Here is a 23143-nt window from a genome sequence, read left to right on the forward strand (position 1 = left end):
GTTTAATCGTTTTCCCGTAAAAGGGAAGATTAACAGACTTTCGGAATTTATTCCCGCAAGTCTGCCGTTTCTTTCGACATGTTTGGTTCCCCGCCTTTGAGTTCCCGCGTTTTAAAAGCACCGGACGGAAACTCAACCGTGCAACGAACCGGTGCGTCTCATCTGTTTGATATCACAACCACAAACTTACCGGTAGTTTGTTTTTGTTCGCTTTCAAACGGCATCGTCGGTTGTTTTCGCAGAAACGCCCGCTGGCGGAACGTCAATCGCGATTTTGCGTCCAAGTTGTGCCATTTCCCACACATGGCGAGAACCTGAACGCAACATCGTTTCCGAAGGGTTCGATCCGCCGCAGCGGCCGTAAATAATCACATCATCGATTTTCCACCAGTCGGTTCCGCACAGACTTCCGTCTTTGTTTGTTTGTTTGTTTATTTGTCCATATGGCGACTTGAAGCTGAGGATGGAAGTCGTCCATGCAGCTGCGGCTGGAGTTCGACCTCCTGACCGAAGCCTCCTGGGAGCCGCAAACATTTGCGTGAATCTCAGGGAAATCAAAGTTATGGGAGGTTTCTGAAGTTTGTTTTTCATCCAACATAATACAAGTCATGCAGTTACGCATCATGTGATCGGGGGTTGAGAGGAAGCGGGATAAAAGTCGTGCAGCTTTATGGCGCCTTGAGAGACTTCTACTGTCCTTGTGACCTTGAGGTCAGGCCCGCCGGAGATCCGTGCACGTGGACGCCCGGTGCACCTTTGCACACACCTGGCGCATTTACACACATCTGTTCGTGCACCTTGACACACACCTTGTTCATCTGTGAGCGCCTGGGGCATTAGCGCACACCTCGTGCATCTGTTCATATCCCTCGTGCAACTGTGTGCGCACATCTGATGCACACACACACACCTGGTGTGTGTGTGTGTGTGTGTGTGTGCGTTTGCTGCAGAATCCAGGCGTACCGTAGTTTTTCCTGAGCTACCTCCATTTAACGACCAACCGTTAGCCTGTGTACTCAATAACATGTGGTGCCTACAGAAACCCTGTTTAAATTGTTTATTTTTGAAGTTGTCTCCCCCCCCCCTGTAGGTGATGACTCCTCCCAACATAAAACAAAAGTTACAAAATTGTCTATGTAATCAAAATCATTTGTAAGAGACTTCATAAAAAAACAAACATGAACACATACATACACATACAGAAGTGAAAGTAACATAAACTTGGCAAACTATTGACCCTGTGATATTCAGCATTGGGTGCATGCAACCTGACAGTAACTGTAGAATATCTACAAAAGTCCAATTAAAGAATAATAGCAACTAACAACTTCAAAACACCAACAACTCCTGCACATGACATTGTGCGCGACCGTTGAGCACTGTTGGGTGGGGCGCGCCAGAATCCTGACTGTGTTTTGTGAAGTCGTGTAAAGGTTCACAGTGTCAAACAGCAGGATCCCCATCAAACAGTTTCAAGCAAGACCGTATATTTGGAACATACAAAATAAATTTTATTATCCATTCTCTTCATGTCTACATCTTATTAGAATTTCTAGACAATGGCATTGTCAAATAGCACACCCAAATTTATTCTAATAATCCTGACAGGTGCAACAATACATTTCTGTCAAGTCCAGGTGTCAAAATATAAATGAATGTGAAAAGCAATTTAAATCTTCTTTGTTATTTTTCAACATAAAAAGGGGAGCCATGGCCTGGGCCGAAGGGAGAGCTAGGCAGGACACGGCCATGAGCGCACGAACACAGGTGAGAAAGTGGCTTCAGGGTTGGGCCCCGGTGGCGGCGGGGACTTGTGTGGCCAGAGTGTTGGGAGCGGAGATGACGGGCGATCCGGCGATGTTAGCCAGCGGCTGCGAGGAGGACATTGAGGTGATGCCTGCGACCAAGACGGGACAGGACAAGCGTTACCCCGCGCTTTCCAAAGCCTTTCGGAGGCCGGCCGCGGGGGAAGTGCGACACAGGGAACCGAATCTCAAATCGGGTGGAGTTATCAGCCTTATTTCTTTGCACTTTGGTCGTACGAACCAGTATCTGAAACACTGAAAAATGCCTGTCCTTTACCCGGGGTGACACATTTGCCAAAGAAAACAGAGAATGAGCGCAAAAGCAAACATTGCGGCGGACCGGTGGCGTGTTGTTGCGAAGACATAAACCTGTACCGTCGTTCAGGATTTAGAGAGCACACGCGTCGGATTCCTAATCGAAGGGCTAATTATGTCGGTAGCGCCGAATGTGACGACAGGGAAGGAAGTGCGACAACAAAACAAAGCCTGTGCCATTTATTGACATTTTCGGGTGTTTCTGCTGCTCCGGGTCACCTACCGGCCATCATACTTGAGGAGCTGACTGGTGTGGAGCTGGCAGCCATCCCTCCTGGAGTGGCCCCCCTTCCCTGATCTTTAACGATGGGATCTAAGGGGCAGACGTGGGTTTGAGGCGACTCGCTGGCGGGAACCGGATGAACGTGGCGGCGGGTAAGACGGAGGCGGGGACTCACAGAAGTAGGGATGATCCATGGCCTCTCTGGCCGTGAGGCGGGCTTGATGGTCGTAGCGCAGCAGTTTGTCGAGGAAATCCAGAGCCTCCGTGCTGACCAGGTGCTGGTTCTCGCTGTGCACGAACCTCTCCCACCTTTTACGGGAGTGTCTGCAGAGAGCGAGGCACGGAGGGAGAACAACGTCGGGCGTGGATTAGCCAAAAACCTGGATCCGTGGCGTCACAGCGACGCGACTAAACCGAGGCCGCGGCCGAACGGACGTTTATTCGTATTCCGCAAGCGAGGCTTTGTGCATTGTCGCGGCTTCCTCGAGGCTTTGTGCGTCACTCGGGGATACCGTTTCCACTTTTGATGAAAGCGCGCATCCGTTGGCACGAAGCGCATCACGCCAGGAAGGAAGTAAAACACAAGCGGAGTCGTCGGATTTAAAACGGGTCGTTAAAAAATGGTCGGCGTCCCGGTGTGAACCACCCGGAGAGGCCCGTCACGGCAGGGACGCCTTTCAACGCTCCCCAAACACCGAGAGCAGAGCGTTTAAATTCTCCTTCCCGGTTTTAGGGAAGTGATTTAGTCGGAAACATAAACACGACTCGTAAATGTCGACCACGAGTTATTAATTGCGGCACCGCAGAGAGGTTGAAAAGAGACTAATAAAAATGGGTGAAGTTGGTGTGAGTCAGCTGTTCTGAGCGCCGCCAGAGAAGGTTAGGGCGCCAAATAGCTTTCGTTTTCAAGCCCACCAAAGAATCACCTACATGAAGCGCCGATAGGCAGATCTAGTAGTGACACCCGGTTATAAATATAGTTTGTGAGACGGACGCCGCGTCTCTCCATTGTTTTCCCGGCCGACGCGGCGCCCGCTCGGCGTTACCTTCCCAGGATGTCATTGAATCGTGGATCCAATTCAATGTTGTACTTGTCGATGTAGTCGTACAGGTCTTCTGTGCCCAGCACTTTTGCAATTCGCACGAGCTGCACGTGAGGAGAAAGAAAATCAGCGGCTTGTTCTCACACACTCACACACACACTTTACCACACCATGCTGCACTCGATTAGTAACCCCAGGCAACTACTGTCCGCATTTATGTACTATTTAGTGTCCATTTCAACAGTGTTTTTGTTCAGCACGACCTATCATCTGTACATTTCTACTTGTATATTATGTCCACAGCTCCTGCCTGGCGTCTCTACATTTAATGCACATCACACACACACACACACAATAAACCATGGACAAACTAATCATTTATCTATTAAATCTGCACCTGCTGCTTATTTGCACTTCTGGTTAGATGCTAAACTGTATTTGGTCGCCCCGTATATGTACGCGTGTAATGACAATAAAGTTGAATCTAATGGAGTGACTTGAGAAACTTTACACAGCGTCTTAGTATGTGAGGATGAATCCCCTCCAAGTAGTATGTTGTTAAAAACACACTGCGCTGTAAACAAATCAGAAATCATACATCTCAGCGGAAGGGTCTGAATCAGGACCCGAGAAGGAGAGTAAAGTAAGGGGGTGTAAATTCACGGCAGGCTGTCTGGTGCATCGTAGGAGTCGTGCACAATGACGGGACGGCGTGGGCGGCTCGGCCCGAGGTTTACCCAGGGAGTGGGTTGGTTCTATTCACGAGGACCGTTTTATTTTATCTGCTGGCGGATGTATTAATATCTAAGAATAACAAGAAATACTCCAGTCGAATATCTCATTTCACGATAGAAGGCACGCTCGCCGGTATGTGCCTGACGTGCAAACGTCACGCCCTCGGTCAGCGAGGCGATTTACTGGCACACCACGAAGGGCCTCCTCTGAGGAGTCTCAAATCAACGAGAGCGCGAGAAGAAAGAAGTGCACTTTCATGTGGCAAAGTTGCGATTATGTGGTTCCCCATCCTGTCTAATTTAGGCCAAGGTGATGAATGGCGTCGGACAGCTGACTGCATTTTTGGCACGCTTTCATGATGTCGTTTCTTGGCAGATCCCGTACTACATTTGGCAATCATAGCGCCGTTGATGGATTTGAAATCGGGGAATACCCCGACGGTTCGAACGCACGCTTTTAAACCGTGCTCCGGAGGGACGTCTGCTTATTAATCTGGGCCCAAAGACACGGGAGGTGCGGCTCAATTAGAACCGTCCCCAAAAATAAACCACGTTTGAAAGCACACTTGTTTGGCTGCGGAGGTGCTGGACGTTCAACTGCCATGCAAGCACGCCGGAAAGAGGAGTGGGCGTGCACCGTTACACCGGCGGCAGCACACACAGGTATGCCAGCCATGTCCGATCTGACCAAACTAGTTCTGATGCCTTGCAAATAGCAGAACAAGAACCTGCGGCGAGGATGTGAGATAACGTTCGAAATGTTTGTTCGAGACAAGACAGAACAAGTCGTACAATATTTCTATTTCACCAAACATGCCTTTGATTGTTAAAGAGGAACTGCAGTGATCTTGTCGTGAACGAACCCATAATATTATCTAGATGTCATCCGTAAACAGCATTCTGATTTAAACTGATTGAGACACTGACTCAGAGGGGAAGGTGTTTCATTCACCTTTGCAGAAACAGAGCATATTTTAAATCTAACAAAGGTTAAAACTCTCTACTCCAAAGTAATGCATTTATTTTGAAAGGCACGTTCCCGTCGCACACAAATCTGCAGGACGGGAGTATTTACCTCCCACCTCCCCAAATTACAATCTCTGATGTGATCGGGGGAGAAGGAATTCCAAGTGAGATTTCTTAAAAAAAAAAATTCAAAACCAACTTCAGGAGGAACCCGTACTTACAGTGCGGTCATTGCAAAAGTGTGCAGGGATGACGCCACACTTGCCTGTAACTAAATCATGCCGGATGAATAACAGGCTTGATTTTACCCGTGACGTTTCACATTAAGCACACGCAATACTTCAAGACTACTGTTCCGCGGAGGCCGTTGTTACGTCCTTGAGCGACCAGTTCAACCGCAGGTCTTACAGGATCGCTGCAGTGTCCATAAATGCTCGTTTGAGGGAGCTAGATTTTCGACAAGCCCGCATAAAACGGCGGTCAAAGGCCTTGAGGCCGCATACCTGGTCGTAGTTGTCGTGACCGTGAAAGAAAGGTTCCTTCCTGAAAATCATGCTGGCCAGCATGCAACCCAAACTCCACATGTCCAAGCTGTAGTCATACATCTACGAAAATTGCGGAGAAAACGCGGTTCAGCGATTACATTTGAAAGCCCATCCCCGCTGCGGGGTAGAGATCTTTTAAAACAAATCGGAGGAATGAAAAATCCTCACCTGGTAATCTACCAGCAGTTCAGGTCCTTTGAAATACCTGGATGCCACTCTCACATTGTATTCCTGGTTTGGGTGGTAGAATTCTGCCAAGCCCCAATCGATCAGGCGGAGCTGGAAGCAAACAAGGGTGTGAAACATTCAAATCTCAAAGTGTCACGTTAGGAATGCGAAAAAAGAAAGAAGCGCGCTTGCTGCGACAATACCTTTCTGTGTTCGTGATCAATCATTACATTGTGTGGCTTGACATCTCTGTGCATGATCCCCATACTGTGGCAGTAATCCAGGGCCTGAACGCAAAGCACAGTTCAGGTCGAGGACGACAACGTCGCTGGCAAACATTCACTCGGATGGGAGAGTGTGTGTGTGTGTGTGTGTGTGTGTGTGTGTGGCAGTGTCTTACCTTTAAGATTTCATACATGTAGAACCGTATGTCAAAGTCAGATAGGGTTTGATACAATTGCTGAAAAGAAAAAGGTACAAGGATTTACATCTGTTTTTTTTAGATACACACCTGCGGGCGAAACGAGGCTTAAAAAAAAATGTTAATTTAAAAGCAGGTCGCTACCTTGAAGTCTGTGTTGTTCACATGTTCAAAAACCAGAGCAGGGGTCCGGGACTGATAACGGAGAAACAGTCACACATGATAGCATTTACATTTGGAATTCTTACAAATAGCAAGACGTGCAAAATAATTCTAATGAAAAAGTTGAAGCCGAGGGAAACGTACCACAGGATCCTTGACGATATCTAACAGTGAGATGATATTTGGGCCGCCCCTAAGATTCTCCAAGATCTTAATTTCTCTCTTAATTTTCTTTTTCTTGACAGGCTAGAACACGAGAAACTCTCGTGAGTCACGCAGCTCCGGCGTAAACACGATTGAAGCAGACCGAACCAAATATCAATTTTTATTACTTATCAACCTACCTTGAGTATTTTGACAACCACTTTTTCATTGTTTGTGATGTTTATGGCTTCAAACACTTCACTATATTTTCCTCTCCCGAGTTTTCGCACAAGCTGATAGTCATCCTGGTTTCTAGGGGGGGAGGAGGAGAAAATACAATCAAAGTTACGAAGAGAGAGAGAGATATTGAGCCTGCAAACTGCAGCACAAGACAGCAGCGCTGATAACGTGAATGTTGTCTTACCCCCACTCAACAACGTGGGACTCGTAGTCCCAGTATTCCCGAGGTCTCTGTGTGTTTACATCGGGGTAAACTCGAGAGCGGCTTGGAACAGGGCCAGACATATTCTACACACGATGTTTCCTAAATCCCCTAAAACAAGACAAAGGGAGATTAAACGACTCCAGATTACTGACACACACACTTAAGTGTGTAAAGCGCTGACGTAATTTACTTTGCCACATTTGGTGTGATCGATACGGGTGACGTGAATAAAAGACGAGGGACTACCTGGGAGGTTTCCTCCAGGAAGATGACGACAGATGGTTTGGGACAAGGGCGGTTGCGATGCCTCTACGTTTGCAAAGCTATTCGGGTAAACGGATATCAAATATCAATATGCAGTTCAAAAGGGATGAACTGGACATTTGCAATAAAAACAACTAAATGCCCTTGACACGCTCTGGGTCTTGTCGCGGCTAACGGAGCGGCTGGTTCAAATGTAGATTGCAGTCTAGATTTATGAGGAAATCGAAAAGACCGTGCGTTGAACAATCCCACAAGCTAAATTCACAGTGAGCTGTGTATCTGATTATGGTGGCGTGTGAAATGGAGAAACCTGGGTGTTAAATGGGGGCATCCAACCAGTTTAATCAGGAGGTACAGGGTTGAATACGGTCATCACTGGGAGCTACACCAAGGCAGGATCTCCTGTCAGGGAAAAGGGCAGAAAGTAGGTTGATTCAAATCAATGCTGTCAAATAGGCAAACTAGTTATGTGAGCTGAAGCACGTCAGCCAATATGGCTGGTCACACTGACATTTTTGGTTGTAAATGGGCCGAGCGGTGGACTTAACAAGCAAATTGTGTGCGGTAAATGCGACGAGGGGAGTTTATTTTTTCCGACCCTTAAATTCGGCAGTTTTGCGTGGAACGGGGAAGGAAAGAGTGCGTTAAAACCTTCCTGTGGTCCACGGCCTGCACAAGTGCAGACAGGCTAACAGCTAGCGTGCTAGCTAACAGGCAAGCCGGGCATCTACTAGGCTGCTAGCCTGTTAGCATTAGCCGAGCACACAGTACAGAAGGGAAAAGCCGGTTGGAAAGTCATACCTAACACAACACGGTGGCGTATCGGGGCCCGATAACGGGCAAAAATACGCGTCCCGAACCGGAAAAAAAGCACCCCGCGTCAAAACCCGAGTCCGGCGCTCCCCAATAACGACCGGCTAAACGGAAATCTTCGAACACATATTTCCCCAAAGCTAAAAAAAAAAAGTGCTAAGCTAGCTAGCTAAGGGGGGGGTGAATAGCTTACTGGCTAGCGAGGGAACTGGCTGACAACGCCTTGAAAAAAACCCCTTCAAACACCGTGATCGATCCGCTGAACGGCATCGGGATCGCGATACTTTTTCCCGCAAAACGGCCGTCGGTGTGACCGCCGCCGGTACTTCCAGAAAAACGACGATTCGTGGTTAAATAACACAATTACCTCTCAGCGTTGTTGGGACGTCAATATGGCGATGCTGGAGCTCAGCAGCTTAGCGCGAACGGCTCTCCCCGCAGAGGGCGCTCTGCTCTATTTCACAACACCGCTTTTCGTTTCTTTTCTTTTCTTTACTGTTCTTTTCTTTTCTTTTTATTTTCAAAACCCTCTTCTGCCACCAACAGGCCTTATTGAAAGATGAACTTTACCGCCCCCCGCCGCCATTTATCACCGGAGGCTTTCAGCAGCGACTTGAGTCAGTTATATTAAAAACAACAACCCTTCAGGTTCCGGCAAGTGTGAACTTTTTAAGTCGTTTTTAAATAAAACACAAAGCTCTCGGAGATGTTTAAAGAAAGCAAACACCTTTAATTGTTCTGTCGTGAAGGGTTTTCTTTTTAATGTAAATCATGGAATGGGTTGTAAATGGACTCTGAGCTAAAGTCAAAGGGATCAGGGCACACACACATATACACACACTAACACACACACACACACACACACACACATACAGAATTGCCTATCACCGTGCAATCGCATATTTTCTGCTCCTCCTCCTTCTTCAAAATGTGAAAATCGGTGTGTCCAAACGCGCTCTTTCACCCAGACATGCCTTCTTTTCCAATTTTGAGTGAAAATGTCCGCTTTCCGTTGAACTATTAAAGCGCAAACTTAAACTAACTTGCGCTTTGCGCAGAGTATTACGGTACTGGCTTTGCGCTGCACCGTAACTACGGCTCTATTTGCGCAGCAAGATTTCTTCCCTGCTTATTTGTGGATCCATGGAAAAATTCAGGTGAGAACATGGATGAAGAAGGAGGACGTGGGGTTTGGTTTGTTGTGTGTGGCAGTAAGAAGGTCCATGTTTTTTTTTTGTTTGTCCTGACAGAAGAGCCTTCTTGTGTGGAGTCTCCACGTTCTCCCTTGGTTTCTGGTTTCCTCCCACGGTGCAAAAAATATGCAGGAGGTTCATTGGTGACCCTGGATTGCTCAGAAGGCCCAACGGTTGTATGTCTGTGTGATGGACGGCTGACCGGTCCGGGGTGAACCTGATCTCTGGAACCTGATGCAACAGGGAGAGTCTTCAGCTCCAACACGAGCCCGAGTGCAGCAGAGACGACGAACGACTGAAAAATATTTAGTGCGTGCAAGATTCCAGTCATTAAATCATCACAACGTCTGCGTTTTTTTTTTTTTTTTTTTTTTGGAAAGGCAGACGCAACTGGAATGTCAACACCTGGCGGTTTCATCGATTTCCCAGAAAGTATGTCACGGACTTTAATGGCGTCCTTGACATTTGATAAACACGCCCCCGTCTCACAGTCCGTTCCCCCTTGCGGACCACGACGCCGCACTTTATTAGTAAACTCGTCATAATAGCTCACCCTTGGATGAAGGGAGTCTGGACGTAATTGTCAAGATAAATCTTTGCTTAATAGTAAGAGCCGTACATACTTGTAGTCCTCCGTCCAAGGCTATTCCTGTTTGTTCGCCGCTCCTCTCAACAAGGCCTGCATTGAGGGAGGACAGCTCGGATAAATGAACAATAGTGAAACGGTAGCAGAAATAGAAAACGGCGTGTCTGAAAGGCTACTCCAGTCAAAGAGCCTGCCAGAGGCAGTTCCCCGGAGTAATCAATTACCTCAAACAGACACACTATAGTGAGAAAGACTGACCCTCACCGAGGGAATGAACGTTCTAATTGACATAATGAATAGACCTTTTATACGTCGGCGGGTTTTGTTCCGAGTCACGTCCCGCAGAACAGACGGATTCAGTCCTCGCCCACTGGTTCGTCTCATTCCTCTAACCTTTACCTGTCATTAAATGGAGCCAAACCCACCGGGGTTGAAAAGTCGGCTCGGATAAAACCCCGGCCGCCGCCGCCTCCCAGCGGCGACTCTGCCCAGGACCCGACTATGAAACTGTGAGTTCAGAGTTCTTCCCAACTTCTAAAGCCTCTTCCACTCATGCCGCTAAAACCTGACGTGAACGGCGACTCTGTTTCAGCTTCCTGTTCTGCCTGCTTCTCCTCCCTCCGGCGACCCCGGCTCCAGAGCGCAGAGGTAAGCAGACCTGCAACGCAAAAACAAAAACGGACCGGGACCAAGTCACGTTTTTGGGATTCAGACTTATGATCACGTCACCGTTCCTTGTTTTTTTTAGCCCGAAGGGAAAATGTTTTAAGCTTCCTGGCAGGTGAGCGTAATGACGCGGCCTCTTTCCTTGAGAGCACATTCTGCCGTCCGAGATCCGCGAGGAACGACACCGAATCACACGACCTCTCCCAAACTGTTCTTGTAGATGCGCTTGGAACGACCAAAGAAAAGACCACAGCTGCACACTCCACAGGTCTGTGTGTGCAAACGAAATCATCCAACGAACCCAAACAAGAACATTTGATGTGAAAACGAGAACTCGCTTCCTCAAATAACAGCGTGGAGACGAGGAAATGTGCGTGAAATATACTGGGCTTCACAACTTACCTTTGTCTGTCCACCTTCTTCCAGAATCACAAACCCCACTGAGGAAAAGTGGGACGGGGGCAGATTCTGAAGGTACATTTTCATCTTCTCCTGTTCTAAGAACAATTAAAACAGGCATGCAGCAGATGCAGGGAGATGAGCTCCTCTCCTCTTCAGATGCGATTAAGGTTCCACGCGTTCATGCGTTCACAGACCTGTCAGAAGATACCTCGGTGGACAACGGGGACGTCCATGGATTCCCAGGTGTGCGGACGCTGCATGCGTCCAGAAACCTGAAAAGCAATTCCAGGTATTATTAACGCAGATTTAAAATCAATCCTCGGTGTTTGCAGGACCCCGAGCATCCGATTGGGACGCTGGAGGTGAAAGCAGAGGTGCGGTAAAATTAATTTCATAACTTACCGTAGCTTTGCCAGCGGCGGAAGCGTGGAAGCAATAACCTGAGCTCATCCTAGATGCGGCGGAGGACCTCGCCAGCGACGAGATGGCGGCGGCCAGAGATGAGGCTCCGTCGAGGGGAGCAACGGGAGCGGGGAAGAACGTCGCGGGGCGGGCGGATTCAAGCAGCAGACGGGGTCGTGACCCCGGGAGCAAAGGTCGGGCCGGTCTGAACAGCGAGGAATACACGATGTCCGATGCTCCGGAGGACGGGAAGCTTCCGGGGAAACAAGATAACCGTCCGGGCGGGAGATCTAGCCAGGAAAGCGATCAATGGGGCGACCCCTCGGCCCAGGGGGGGCAGCGGACGCCGGGCATCCGCCCAAGCTGGGATCCTGCTGCCGGCAGAAATGTCGACTATGACGGTGAGGCCAGCGTTGACCCTAGAATTGAATCCACCAAGCGACCAACGCACGTTTATCCCGATTCTCTAACAGAAACGCGGGAATTCACCAGCTTCGAAATAAACCCGAAAGGTAAGAACAGCTTTTATTTGGATGAAATGAATGTGGTGGCGTCCCCGGCCGCACCTTCGCTCGCTCAGAATCCACTCCTGTGCTTTTAGCAGCGACGGGGCTCCGCTTCAACATCTCACCTGGGCCTCCTCGAGGCTCCTGATGATCCAGGCCTTTCCGCCGCACGGGAAGAGGATCATCTGCTTTTATCTACGAGACCCCTCTCAGGAAACTCCCCGACGCCGTTTAAATGTCCATCTCATGGAATCTCTTTATCTAAACCCTTTTTTTTCCCCCCTTCTTCTTCTTTCTGGTGACTCAGTCCCTGCCCTCTGTTGACTCACAGGGAGCAGACACGCCGCCGGATTTAGTCGTAAAGTTGACTTATAAAAAGCCTTGATTCAGCCCTTTTAGATTATTCTGGTGAAACGTAGCAAGAAATTTCTTTTTTTTTGGTTTATTTTATCCCATGTATGAATTTATTTGTGAAAACATGTCAACACTGAATATAAAGTTACTGCAAAAAGGAGCAAAACTGGAGTTTGTCTTTTCCTAACCTCCCACCTCCCAGCTCGGACGCCGTCATTTAATATGCATTTACTTTACATGCAAGACACTTAAATATAAATACAACAGAGGAGAATAGAAAAACAGACCCCTAGGATGTAGAGAACTTGAGATATTGCACCGCTGAGCATAAATACTAGTTAATTGTGTGCCGTTAGCTTTTCACAGCATCGCAAACCAACAGTTGTAACGCGCACGGCATCGGAAAAGTAACCCAAAGTGTCTCATTTGCTAAAGTGTCGAAGCTCGCTGTAAACATCTGACTGGACGCCGTGCAACTCCTACCGGGGGAAAAGAGAGAAGCGTCAGCGTCGTCGATCGAAAGCAAACGAAGGCGTGATTCTGAACGGAAGGCTCTACCTGATAAGGAGATTCTGAGACCTCCGCCGGCATTTTCTTCGACAGAGTTTGTGCGTTTTTGTTATCGTCTGATGAATCGACAAGGCGGATCAGTGCCGGATAATTCACCCGCAAACCGTCGCGCGCGCATTCGGAGCTGACCTTTGCGACAAGCGCACTGCCCCCGCCTCCTGAGACGAGCCGCCAGGCAGAAGATGGAGACGGTGATGACGATGGTCAAGATCAAATCGCAGGCGATGAAAGCAGTCACGGACTCCAGGCTGATCACGTAGCAGGAGGCGCATTCTGCAAGAGAGTGAAGTCGGGTTGTTGTTTTTTAAAAAGGCCGAGAAATAGAAGAAGGTCACGCCGGCGTCGTGGGTCCGGAGGACTACCTTGATGCTGTGCTTCTGCTGCAGATCCTGCAAGAAGAGATGGAGGCATCATGAGAAGTGTCTGAAGCTGCGTCTTTTACTCGTCTTAAAAACAAACAACTCGCCAAATAGTGAGCCGGCAGCGCAGAGGCCTTTGGACATGGTCGTGGCGGCGTTGGGTTTCTTCTGTCCTCCTCGAAATGGTCGCGAGAAGCAGATGTGTGAAATGAGCGACCGCGGCTGAGAGGAAGGCAGGCCAGATGGTCGACATGTGACGGGGCTGGAGGAGGGAGGCGAGCGAGGTTCCTCATCTTGCTAGTTGTCGAAAAGTGAGCCGATCGGGATAAAGTTGAAAACCTGGGTTCTTCTGGAACAGCAGCTCTCCAGGTGTTCGGTCTTCTCCTCCTGGTGAGCTGTTTGTCTTCAGCAACATCCTCCCTTGTGAACTTGACGTGGCCTAGAAAGATCTCCCAACCTACCGTTTTTCTTGTTATATGCTTTTGACCAGGAAGGACTTCTTCACATCTTCACACGCAAACCCAAGAAACTAGAAGGCGGCTCGCTTATCTTCCGTCAGGTCTGCACTCGTAACATTAAAGTGGTGACTCTGATACGTTCAGGGAACTTTATTGATCACAAATCATTTTCCTTCGCACACAGTTCATTCTTTTTGTTGAGAACAAAAACCAAAAATGTCAACAAGACGAGGTGGGTTGTTTCCTCTTGACATTCATGTACACCCTATTAGCTGGGAAGAGAGGAGAAGCAGAAGAAGAGGGCGGCTTTTACTACATGGAAATATGAATGAAAATACCAAGTGTAATATAATAAAATGGAGATACAAAAGAGTGAAGCTTCTAGGAGGAGTTTTGGAGATCAAGGGGCCACAGCCAATCACCTGCCTCCATCTAACCCACAGCCAATCACCTGCCTCCATCTAACCCACAGCCAATCACCAGCCTCCATCTAACTCACAGCCAATCACCAGCCTCCATCTAACCCACAGCCAATCACCAGCCTCCATCTAACCCACAGCCAATCACCAGCCTCCATCTAACCCACAGCCAATGTAAACCATCTCAGTGTGACTTGATCTCCAGAGCATCTTCCATGTGGTGTCCCTCTGACGGCCTCCTTCCTGATCCTCTCCATCCTCCTCGCTCCCCAGGAGGAACCTCCACATCTTCTCCTCATCGTCTCCAAACCAGACAGCCATGGCTGCTCTTCACCTCCATCTTCTCCACCTTTCCTTCCATTCTGCACCTATTCACCCTCCACCTCTTCTCCACCCTCTCCGCCGCTCTGGACCGTTGACCTTCAGGACTTGACCTCCTCCACCTCCTCCTTCTCCACTCCATGTAGCCTCGCTGTCATTCACCGAATGTATCGGCGTCAAAAAGTCAAATATAAAACGTGAGGCGGGTCTGCTCGCCTCACCGCGTTCTTCCTTTTGAAAATGAAGTGTGGCACACTGGTAGGTGACGACCACAATGACCAGGGTCAAGAAGACGTCTGCGCCGACGACCATCTCCGTCTTAATCCTGTAGCAGGACGAGTTTCCCTCTGCGAACAGACGAGACCACAAACAAAGAAGAGGCTCAGGACGCCATCGCCGGGTCACAGCTGGAAAACAATCACGTTCATCTCAGCCCCGCTGAGGTTTCCACCAACGGCGTTCATTCATCCATTCTTGGGACGGGTTATACTTTTTTCATTTGACCTCCCGGATCTTATTTCCAAAAACGAGCGTTTCCACTGAATACCGACATTCACCCTTTCGTGCATTTGGACAATTTAGTGTCTCCGGTGAACCTCCTGCATGTGTTTGGACTGCGGGAGGAACCCGGAGAACCCTGAGGAACCCTCACGGAAACCAACCAGGGACCTTCTGGCAGTGAGGATGCTGATCCTTGCTTGTGGGTACACACCTGTCTGCACCAGAGCCACGCCTTGAAGGGAGCAAAGAGAGAAAAGTAAGGGACGGCAGAACATTTGCAGCGCTCTTCATCAAGATGCAACACCTTCTGCAGCAGCTTGACTTTCAACCTCCTGAGTTTGCAGTCTCATTTTCCTGTTTGTGACCTGTTTTTTGACCACCCTCGCCCTGGTTGAGCTTACAGGTGTTACCCACAGAGGAGTGATGCACTCACAGGAAAGGAAGAGGAACGCAGTGGGTGATAATTTGTTGAACACCATGGTAGAGTTGCTCGGCATCCGCTATCTCCTTTCGGCTCTAAAAAAAAAAGAAATTCATGATTGGCTTTATAAGTACGGGTTAATAACGGATGCTGAAGAGAATACTCCTAGAATCAAGTCTTCAAACTTATCGCGCAAATAAAATGATCGTTTTAATAAATCCGGTTGAACTTTCTATAAGGAACCCAAAGCTAACCGCTAAGACGAGGTTTGATGTGATCATTTGTGTTTTTATTTATATTTCTACTGTTTATATAGCACATCAGTGACCCATGGATCATTTGGTAGCGGCCCGCAAATCAAATCTTTCTTGGCACAAATAATAGTTATTTTAAAAAGCAATTGTTTTCGCCTTCGCCTTACTGCTGCACTCAATATTGTAAATGGCTAATAGAAAGTGTAATCGTTAAATTACTGTGAACGGTGACAAAACTTTTTACGATTTGAACCACTGCGCCTCGAACGGGGCCACGGAAACATTTTCTTGCGTAAAACTGGTCCCTGGAGCAAAATAGCCCGGGGAGTCTAGATCAGGGGTCGGCAAAAATAATGATCAAATAATGATTGAAACTATGAATTAAAGCGTATTTTATTTTAGTCGGCTCATTTTAAAAATGTCATTTTAAATTTGAAGAGGATGGCGATCTTGTAACATCTACATAAAATGTGTTCAAATATTTTTGTTGCGCTCAATAAACAACTGCTCGTGGCAGTAAAAGGATGGCGGCGAACAGAGAGAGGACTATACATAACATTCAATATAAGAAGGACTCAAATAGATTGAGTATTTTTCTTGAAATTAATTTTTAACCGAATATTTTTTTTCAAAGTTAAAAATGGTTTGTTGCATGCAGAAATGTCATTTGGTTTTCCTCACAGTTGTTCATCACAACACATTTTGTTTTATACATTCTAAGCATTTAATGTCACATGTACAGTGAAATTCCCACTTTGCTGTCTGCAGTGCATTTGGATATATATATATATATAAAATAATAATGATAATGTTAAATGCCATATTAATTCATTTTAATTTTCTTCACTTTGGGAAAACATCTCTAAATGTCTGAGTGGTGAAGGTTGCCGACCCCTGCTCTAGAGGAGCCGTATCTATATCCTTTATTTACATATTCTTTTTCTATTACAACAATTTGCACACCTTCTACCTTCCTGCGACGCTGCTGCGACACCTGAATGTTGTTCCCACCGCGGGATCGATAAGGTCTATCTTATCTGCTAACAGTCGAATGTGTGCGCGTACGATCCTCATACCTGCTCTGCCCAGGATGTCCGACCGCTGTGGCTCCATTTCCCCATTACATTTCACTTTTTGCCGCTGACGTCGATGCCACTCATCCGCGGTGGGGCGTCTGAAGCATTTCCTGTTTCTTTTCCGTGCCATTGGCTGCTGAGCTCCGACAGGCTGCGTCAGACTGCCAGACCGCCGCGGCTGGTTGCGACATCTCGGCCGCTGGTCGGGAAAGTAAAATAAATCAAAAATACGTGACGTCACTGGGACAGAGAGGAATTGGGATCCGCGCCCACGTCAAGTGGTATGAATCTCTGCTAGATTTTTTTCAGAAATAATGGAATAACAGATTTATGAATGCAGGATTTTGTGATCTGGCTGAGAGCTTTTCAACAGACATCCCTTGGTCTGCTATTTAGAACTGGAGTCCCTCACATATTCAACACAGTTGTGTTTTGTTTTATTTATTTTCAAGTTTGCTCCGGACCATGACTTTGAGCTTAAAAGCCCTGGTTTTGTTTTTCGCTCTCATTTGCAGTCCCAATAGCTACTGGGGGCAATTGTGAGTGAAGGAAGTCCAGGAAAAGAAACCATCTTTTCCAGCATTTTGCATTATAATTTAGTCGTACATTACAATTAATATATATATTAATATATTTACAAACACACACAGCGTAATACCCAGGCTATAAGCCGCTACTTTTTTCACACGCTTTGAACACTGCAGCTTAAACGATGATGATGCTAATTTATAGATTTTTGTGGGGCTAGCGAGAGTCACGCCGCAAAACATTTAGCCTCGTCACATCAGACCGATGATATAAACGTGAGATCCTGAGGCCGTTCAAGACGACTTAAACGGTTTTAGTGCGCAGGACGAGGACCAAGGTAGCGATCAGCTGGAGTAGGACAAAGCGGGGATAGAAAATGGATGGACTTTTCCTTGCCTTATCTATTATTCATCTTTTTCATTGGCTGAGTTACGGCCACTGTTTGGTAAAAAGCATTTCCTGTGCGTATTTGTGGATGTTACCGGTACGTATTTAATTAAAAGAAAGAAAAAAAAAAGTTTCTGTGTAAATATCTCATGCGCAGGACAAGTGCGGCCTACACATGTACACATAGATTTATATCGTTATTTTTAGCAGGTGTAGCTTCTATTCAGTTGCACTCAATCGTCTGGAAAATGACGGTAATGCTGCATTGCATGAGAAGAGGCGAGCGTCTCCTCAGCGGGGTGGCCATCCGAGCGGAGGCCGACCACAACCTCAAGAGACCTCCGTCGCAGACAGGGATGCTGGTGATGTGGGCTTCTGCGTTAAGCTAAATAACCTCATTTGATCATTTCCTGCCTCAACATGTGGCAGCAGAATTGCCATCAAATGAAGCCCGCTATAAGTCAGGGCCATCTCAACATCTATTTTCAGTGCCACTCCGGAAGGCCGCATAGGATAATAGAAATAAAGCAGATTAAATTTGACGCTCAATTGAGAGTCATAAATAATATGTGGAGCTACAGCACTCCGGGACAATTTGAGACGAACGAGTTCTGTGTGGCATCCCAAAATTCACAAATCTGAGTTATCACTTATTTTTCTGGCACATTAACTTTTAACTTTAGCAACTCAATTTTCTCAAATGCAACAGCTCGCTTTGGTTCACGGGCCGACTTTTAACCGTCATCCCAGAGCAGATGACACAAAGCGTTTTCCAAGCGTTGTCCGACATGACAACTGAGCAGAAAGGCCAATCTGGATGAAAAGCCCGGTTTATGACAAGCCGAGGAACACCGACTCGCAGTTCCCGTTCCATCTCTTGTCTTCTCACTCCCGTAAGCTCTCCACCTGTCACTGCTACAAGAGAGCCTGCAGAACCAACCTCTCACTGCACTTGTAATTGGCCTACATGCTTGCCATCACCTGGACCGATTGTAATTTATGCCACATCTGGTTGGTATTTTACTTTGAAAGGTCAGACAGGGAATTATTACGTTGTGGCAGACTTCAATGTGTACAGGGGAGGCAAATAAAAGGCGAATCTTGCAATTATTGCTGGAGGGTCAAGTGGGGGATCATAGAGACCAGATCCAAGAAGTGACACTTCCGGTGAGACCCTTCAAAATAAAACACCAACCGGATGTGACTACACTGTGGGCGATACCACTTTTATGATTCGATTACTTTTTTTGTCGTATCGATACCACTTACTTGGATTTTTCTCCTCAATCAACCAATAGCGCGGGTAAAGATAATTCACATGACAAATGCGGTTCGTTTATTCACTTTAATTTGCAAAGTAAATGATTATTACTGTTTAGCAGGAAACGAGTTGCGTTTCCTAGTCACGTGATACAGATGGACGATTTCATTTTACCGGGGGGGGGGGGGGGGGGGGGGGGAAAGCGGAACAACAAACCCTAAAAGGTCCCCTAACAGATTCAGAAGTCACAAATACACGAGAGTATTTCGCATGTTGAAATTTTTATCGATACTTTTAGAGCGATCGATACTCGAACGTGGGGATCGGTATAGATACATTGCTAATACTAGTCAAAGACAAAGTGTCATCTCTGCCAAAACTGAATGAAAGCGAGAGACGTGCCGGTTCCGGTTCAGGGACCGGACGGGCTTGTAGTCTGAGTCCGGTCCCGGATCGCGGCCCGCCCCTTACTTACCAAAGCCCGATCGCTAGCGGGCCCTTCCTTCCCCAGAAGATGGCGCTCATTCACCTCCTACGCCTTCTCTCCTCCACACCGGCGCTTTCGAAACCGAGAAGTGAATCAGCGGTGACATCTCACACGTCCTCTTTATTCCCTCCTCTGAGCCAAAAAACATTCTTGAAAATAAAGCATTAAAAAAATTCCACACACCCCCCTCACTTGTGTATAACATAGATTTTAGTGAGTGATATCAATACATATCAAAGTAACCCGAGATCGATTCCTCGGTAGCAGTTCAATCCGTGTTCGGGCAGCGCAGTTTAACAACAAACCGTACTTCCGTGTTATGGACCACGTGTACAGGAACTGGCCAATCAGAAGTGGAGGAGCTCACACTGTAAAAACTACACATGCAGATCCACTCAAGCGTTTCTACTGTTCTTTTTTTTGTATTTACTGTTCCTGTAAATACTTTAACAGGAACATACATGGATAATCCACTGCAACATGGATATGCAAACTGGTTAAACAGTGCAATTTACGAACTGACTTGGCGGGGAATCCTTACATGGTGATTCATGAGCATGACTAACAGCCTCTACAAGACTGGCACGACAACACGAGTAAAAAGTCAAGTGTCAATGATTCCTTTGTTTAATATGTGACGAAAAATACAATTACTATCTCTCCCACGCACACCTTTATGTATATAAAATATTTGCTAATATATATGTATTATAAAATAGATTAGAAAATGATTTTGTTTTGGTGGAAGTTTGATGATTCATTTGTAAGATCCCACATAAAAAGGACTCATATCAATCATTTCACGTAAAAAGGCTTCAACTGCGACATATCTGATTAGACAAAGGACCCATTGTTACCTTGGAAAGCAGAAACAAACGAAAACCACAACCGATAGGAACCAAAGAACACGGTTTCATTTGTGTTTACCTTACGTTTTCTTTTTTCTGTTTCAATATTTTGCAGCTCTGCTCAGTACGTTCAGTGTGATTCATTGAGACTCTTCTTTTAAAACTCCAACTCACGCCTGAATATCGTCACACTGATCCATCAAGCCATTTATCTTTTGTCTGATTCATTCATCGCTATTTTCACTTTTGGGGATGAGCAGCTGAAAGAAAGACTAAAAAAAGCCCCGGTGGAAAACAATATCAACATCTGTAGATGAAACAGAGAATGAATGAAATAGAAAGGTGTAAAAACACTGAGGGTCACCAGTCCAGAGCAGGACAGGGACAGGGTGGAGGAGATGTGGAGAAACATTTGCAAGAACAGATGGAGGTGAGAGCAAGCAGGGGTTTCTGGTTTGGAGATGATGAGGAGAAGACAGGAAGCAGAACTGGAGGCAGATGTGGAGGTTCTCATTGGGATCGAGGAGGATGGAGTCCATCAGAGGGACGGCAGATGTTGGACATGGACAGAGGAGGGATGGAGAAGATCTGGGTAGAAGGGTCAGAGGTTGGAGCTGCCAGACAGGAGGTCTGGAAGTCCAGAGAGGAGGTTAATGGGTAGAGGGAAGCAGCCCAGAGGAAAAGGAGAAGATGAATGTGGTGTTCAGTTTACTAAATATTCACTTCCATGCAAAGGCAATTATGATAAACAATAGGCTGAATACAATCCTTTCAAATCCATGCTCTAATCCAGCAAAGACGTGCTGATAAAGAAACAAACTTATTATTTGTTACATTTAAAGAGGGACTAGAGTGATTTTATTCAAAGTTCTTGAAGGTCTTCACATGGAAAGCCAGAAATAAATCACCAATATATTTGTTATTATTGAGGTGATTCCCCTGCGCCTCACAGAAATGTGCTCTGATTATTACAAGTATTAGAAAATCTGGATTTTATTCGATTTTTTTCTTATTTCTTTTTTGATAACCTAACACCTAAAGAAGAATAAAGAAATGGCTGACAAGGACAACAAACTATCTCAAGAAAATAAGAATACCCAAAAGTTGCATTTTTACCCCCCGACAGTAGATATAAGTCTATGTATGGAGTCCAGCGGTGTCACTGCACGCCGGCGACACCGTGACAACCGGCCGGCTCGGAAACACCGCCGCTCGCATTCTTCTCCACCTCCATCTGAACGGCGACTACAGTGTCATAAATCAGAATCAGCTCGGTCTGTTTGCACGTTCAAGGAATCTGGTGCACGGCACAGAAGGTAAACAACACCAGATCTCACGCTCGGTACAAGGATAGGAAGGACGAAGCCGTCGGCCGGTCGGAGAAGCCGTGCAGAGACATGAATAAAATATGGAGAAACATGTGGGTGATGGATAAAAACAGTAACACTGACCAAAAGACAGGAGGCAGAGCTGGAGGTGGCAGAGATGAAGATGTGGAGGTTCTCTTTGGGAGCGACCAGGACGGAGAGGATCAGGAATGAGTCCATCAGAGGGATGGAACATGCTAGATGTTTTGGAGAGAAGGTCAGAGATGGTTGGGTCATGGACAGAGGAGGGAGAGTGAAGATGTTGGTAGACGGAGCTGGAACTGGACCAGAGAGGACATGAAGTTAGTTGGTGTGAGAGAGGAAGATCCAGAGAATAGAGTTGGATGGAGAAGGTGGATTCACTGTGGAGACCCAAGAAGAAGAAGAAGAAGACTGTGTGCATGCGAACAGAATGAATATCATACGTATGTTTTCAACATTACCGAACTCTTTTAGTGTTTATCTTAAAACACCTTAAAACACTTGATAGCCTTAACCTTGACAATTTATATTTTATTGTATTTCTTATTCTCCCTCCTTCCTACTATTATCTATTATTGTTATGTTTTTGCTTGAAACTCTGGCACAACAATTTCCCTCGGGATAAATAAAATTGTTCTCATCTGGTTATAAAAGTGTGAATGAGCTGCACTGAAACTTGAAAAAGCAGGTTCCTCTCCTGTGCGAGAGTTTATGCCACGAAACATGTTCCTTCTCAGATTCGCCGTGTTCAGGAAGACATTAAAATACTAAAAAAAAAAAAAATGAACCGAAGAAGCCTTTTGGACGAGGGGTGAGAAAACGAGAAGATTTTCAGAGAGAACTCCGAAGCGAGGTGGTTTATCTGCTCACTCAGCTTTGACCTGAAAGTGTTAAAACTGTGGTGTCCCCCACTGCAAGACGTCACCGGCAAGGAATCGACTTGCTCTTTAAAAATGTCACGAGCCGCTCGGGCTCGTCAGACGAACGCCAGCTGATCTGAGCAGCACGAGCGCCCCGACAGGCAGACCGCTAACCCCGTGACCCCAACGCCGCCTCTGACATGCACTTTGATAAATGTGAGTATGCGCCCAGGTTTGGCTTTTCAGGGGAACGGGGTTCTGGGGTCACCGCTCCCGTACGGGGACGAGCGCCGCCGTGGTGGAAGCGTATATTGTGAGTCGTTTTGGATAAAAGCGTCTGCCAAATGCAATGTAATGTAATGTAATGTAATGTATACATGCTATAAGCTAATGTCAGATTGTACATGTATGTGGACTATGTTTATCCAAATGTATCCAAAACACGGCCAAATGACTCGTGTAAAGCGTTCATTTGATATTTCTAATGAATGTTTTTAGAGTGCTTATGAAGCGTGGCATTCAGCGACCCCTCCGAAACACCCAAACAATGTGATTTTCGTACATTTGATTCGAAGGTTCTCTATTCCTGTCACGCCCAGGCGATTCACACACTTTCAGCGCGCAAAACCGCAAAAAAAGGGGAACCTCTTCGCGCTCTCGTGTCTTTCTTTAGCGGTCGAGAGAAAGACCGGGGAGCCGAAAAAGAGAAATGCGGCGAGAATCCCCGAGCGTCCGACCCAGATGACTCATGCGGGGTTTCCAAGACCCTTCGCCGGAACGGCGGCTTCGACCGCGAGGGCTCAGATCACCGCCGGTGATGCCTCACGTCCCGTCGAACGCGTCTCTCTTTTGCGAAGACTCCATGAGTCAGGGTGGAGTCACCCGTA

At 46.9% G+C, this 23143-nt stretch overlaps 4 protein-coding genes and 1 long non-coding RNA gene across 10 annotated transcripts in view; 3 read left to right on the forward strand and 2 right to left on the reverse strand.

Annotated features, from left to right (window-relative positions):
* Window positions 1–1489: 1489 nt before the first annotated feature.
* LOC147229590 (casein kinase II subunit alpha) lies at window positions 1490–8627 on the reverse strand. The gene is made up of 15 exons (XM_086155133.1): window positions 8416–8627; window positions 7546–7637; window positions 7218–7294; window positions 6951–7079; window positions 6727–6838; window positions 6527–6628; window positions 6365–6415; window positions 6200–6259; window positions 6003–6086; window positions 5800–5910; window positions 5590–5691; window positions 3390–3490; window positions 2519–2667; window positions 2344–2433; window positions 1490–1897 (listed from the first exon to the last, which is right to left on the reverse strand). Exons 4-15 carry the CDS (start codon window positions 7049–7051, stop codon window positions 1782–1784), a joined length of 1179 nt encoding a protein of 392 aa, XP_086011259.1. The 5' UTR covers window positions 7052–7079; window positions 7218–7294; window positions 7546–7637; window positions 8416–8627; the 3' UTR covers window positions 1490–1781.
* Window positions 8628–10090: 1463 nt separating this feature from the next.
* Window positions 10091–11459, forward strand: LOC147229591 (uncharacterized). 3 transcript variants are annotated; one of them, XM_086155136.1, is made up of 7 exons: window positions 10091–10336; window positions 10420–10475; window positions 10576–10608; window positions 10714–10761; window positions 10920–10967; window positions 11088–11184; window positions 11351–11459. In XM_086155136.1, exons 1-7 carry the CDS (start codon window positions 10329–10331, stop codon window positions 11397–11399), a joined length of 339 nt encoding a protein of 112 aa, XP_086011262.1. In that variant the 5' UTR covers window positions 10091–10328; the 3' UTR covers window positions 11400–11459. The 3 variants fall into 3 exon arrangements, with proteins under 3 accessions (XP_086011262.1, XP_086011260.1, XP_086011261.1); XM_086155134.1 differs by having other exon boundaries at window positions 10920–11184; XM_086155135.1 differs by lacking the exon at window positions 11351–11459 and adding an exon at window positions 11228–11342 and having other exon boundaries at window positions 10920–11138.
* A 38-nt stretch (window positions 11460–11497) lies between these two features.
* Window positions 11498–12030, forward strand: LOC147229592 (uncharacterized). Its single transcript, XR_015106802.1, has 3 exons — window positions 11498–11698; window positions 11771–11809; window positions 11899–12030. It is a non-coding gene; the product is annotated as an uncharacterized LOC147229592 (long non-coding RNA).
* Window positions 12031–13139: 1109 nt separating this feature from the next.
* On the reverse strand, window positions 13140–19498 carry hcst (hematopoietic cell signal transducer). 3 transcript variants are annotated; one of them, XM_086155138.1, is made up of 6 exons: window positions 19188–19498; window positions 16537–16735; window positions 15219–15301; window positions 14997–15017; window positions 14506–14631; window positions 13140–13816 (listed from the first exon to the last, which is right to left on the reverse strand). In XM_086155138.1, the coding sequence occupies exons 3-6, from the start codon at window positions 15280–15282 to the stop codon at window positions 13764–13766; spliced, it is 264 nt and encodes an 87-aa protein (XP_086011264.1). In that variant the 5' UTR covers window positions 15283–15301; window positions 16537–16735; window positions 19188–19498; the 3' UTR covers window positions 13140–13763. The 3 variants fall into 3 exon arrangements, with proteins under 3 accessions (XP_086011264.1, XP_086011263.1, XP_086011265.1); XM_086155137.1 differs by having other exon boundaries at window positions 14947–15017; XM_086155139.1 differs by lacking the exon at window positions 16537–16735.
* Window positions 19499–22407: 2909 nt separating this feature from the next.
* The window catches only part of nfkbid (nuclear factor of kappa light polypeptide gene enhancer in B-cells inhibitor, delta), a 5425-nt gene continuing 4689 nt past the window's right edge, over window positions 22408–23143 (forward strand). The window contains exon 1 of one of the 2 annotated variants that reach the window (XM_086155898.1): window positions 22408–22472. In XM_086155898.1, the coding sequence (XP_086012024.1) occupies window positions 22457–22472 (16 nt within the window). In that variant the 5' untranslated portion in view covers window positions 22408–22456. The remainder of the gene's footprint in view (window positions 22473–23143) is intronic. The other variant, XM_086155899.1, reaches the window with a different exon arrangement.

Source organism: Fistularia commersonii, chromosome 11, assembly GCF_037954325.1.
Source record: "Fistularia commersonii isolate RoL2024-O1a breed Wild chromosome 11, RoL_Fcom_v1.0, whole genome shotgun sequence".
Lineage (NCBI taxonomy): Eukaryota > Metazoa > Chordata > Actinopteri > Syngnathiformes > Fistulariidae > Fistularia > Fistularia commersonii.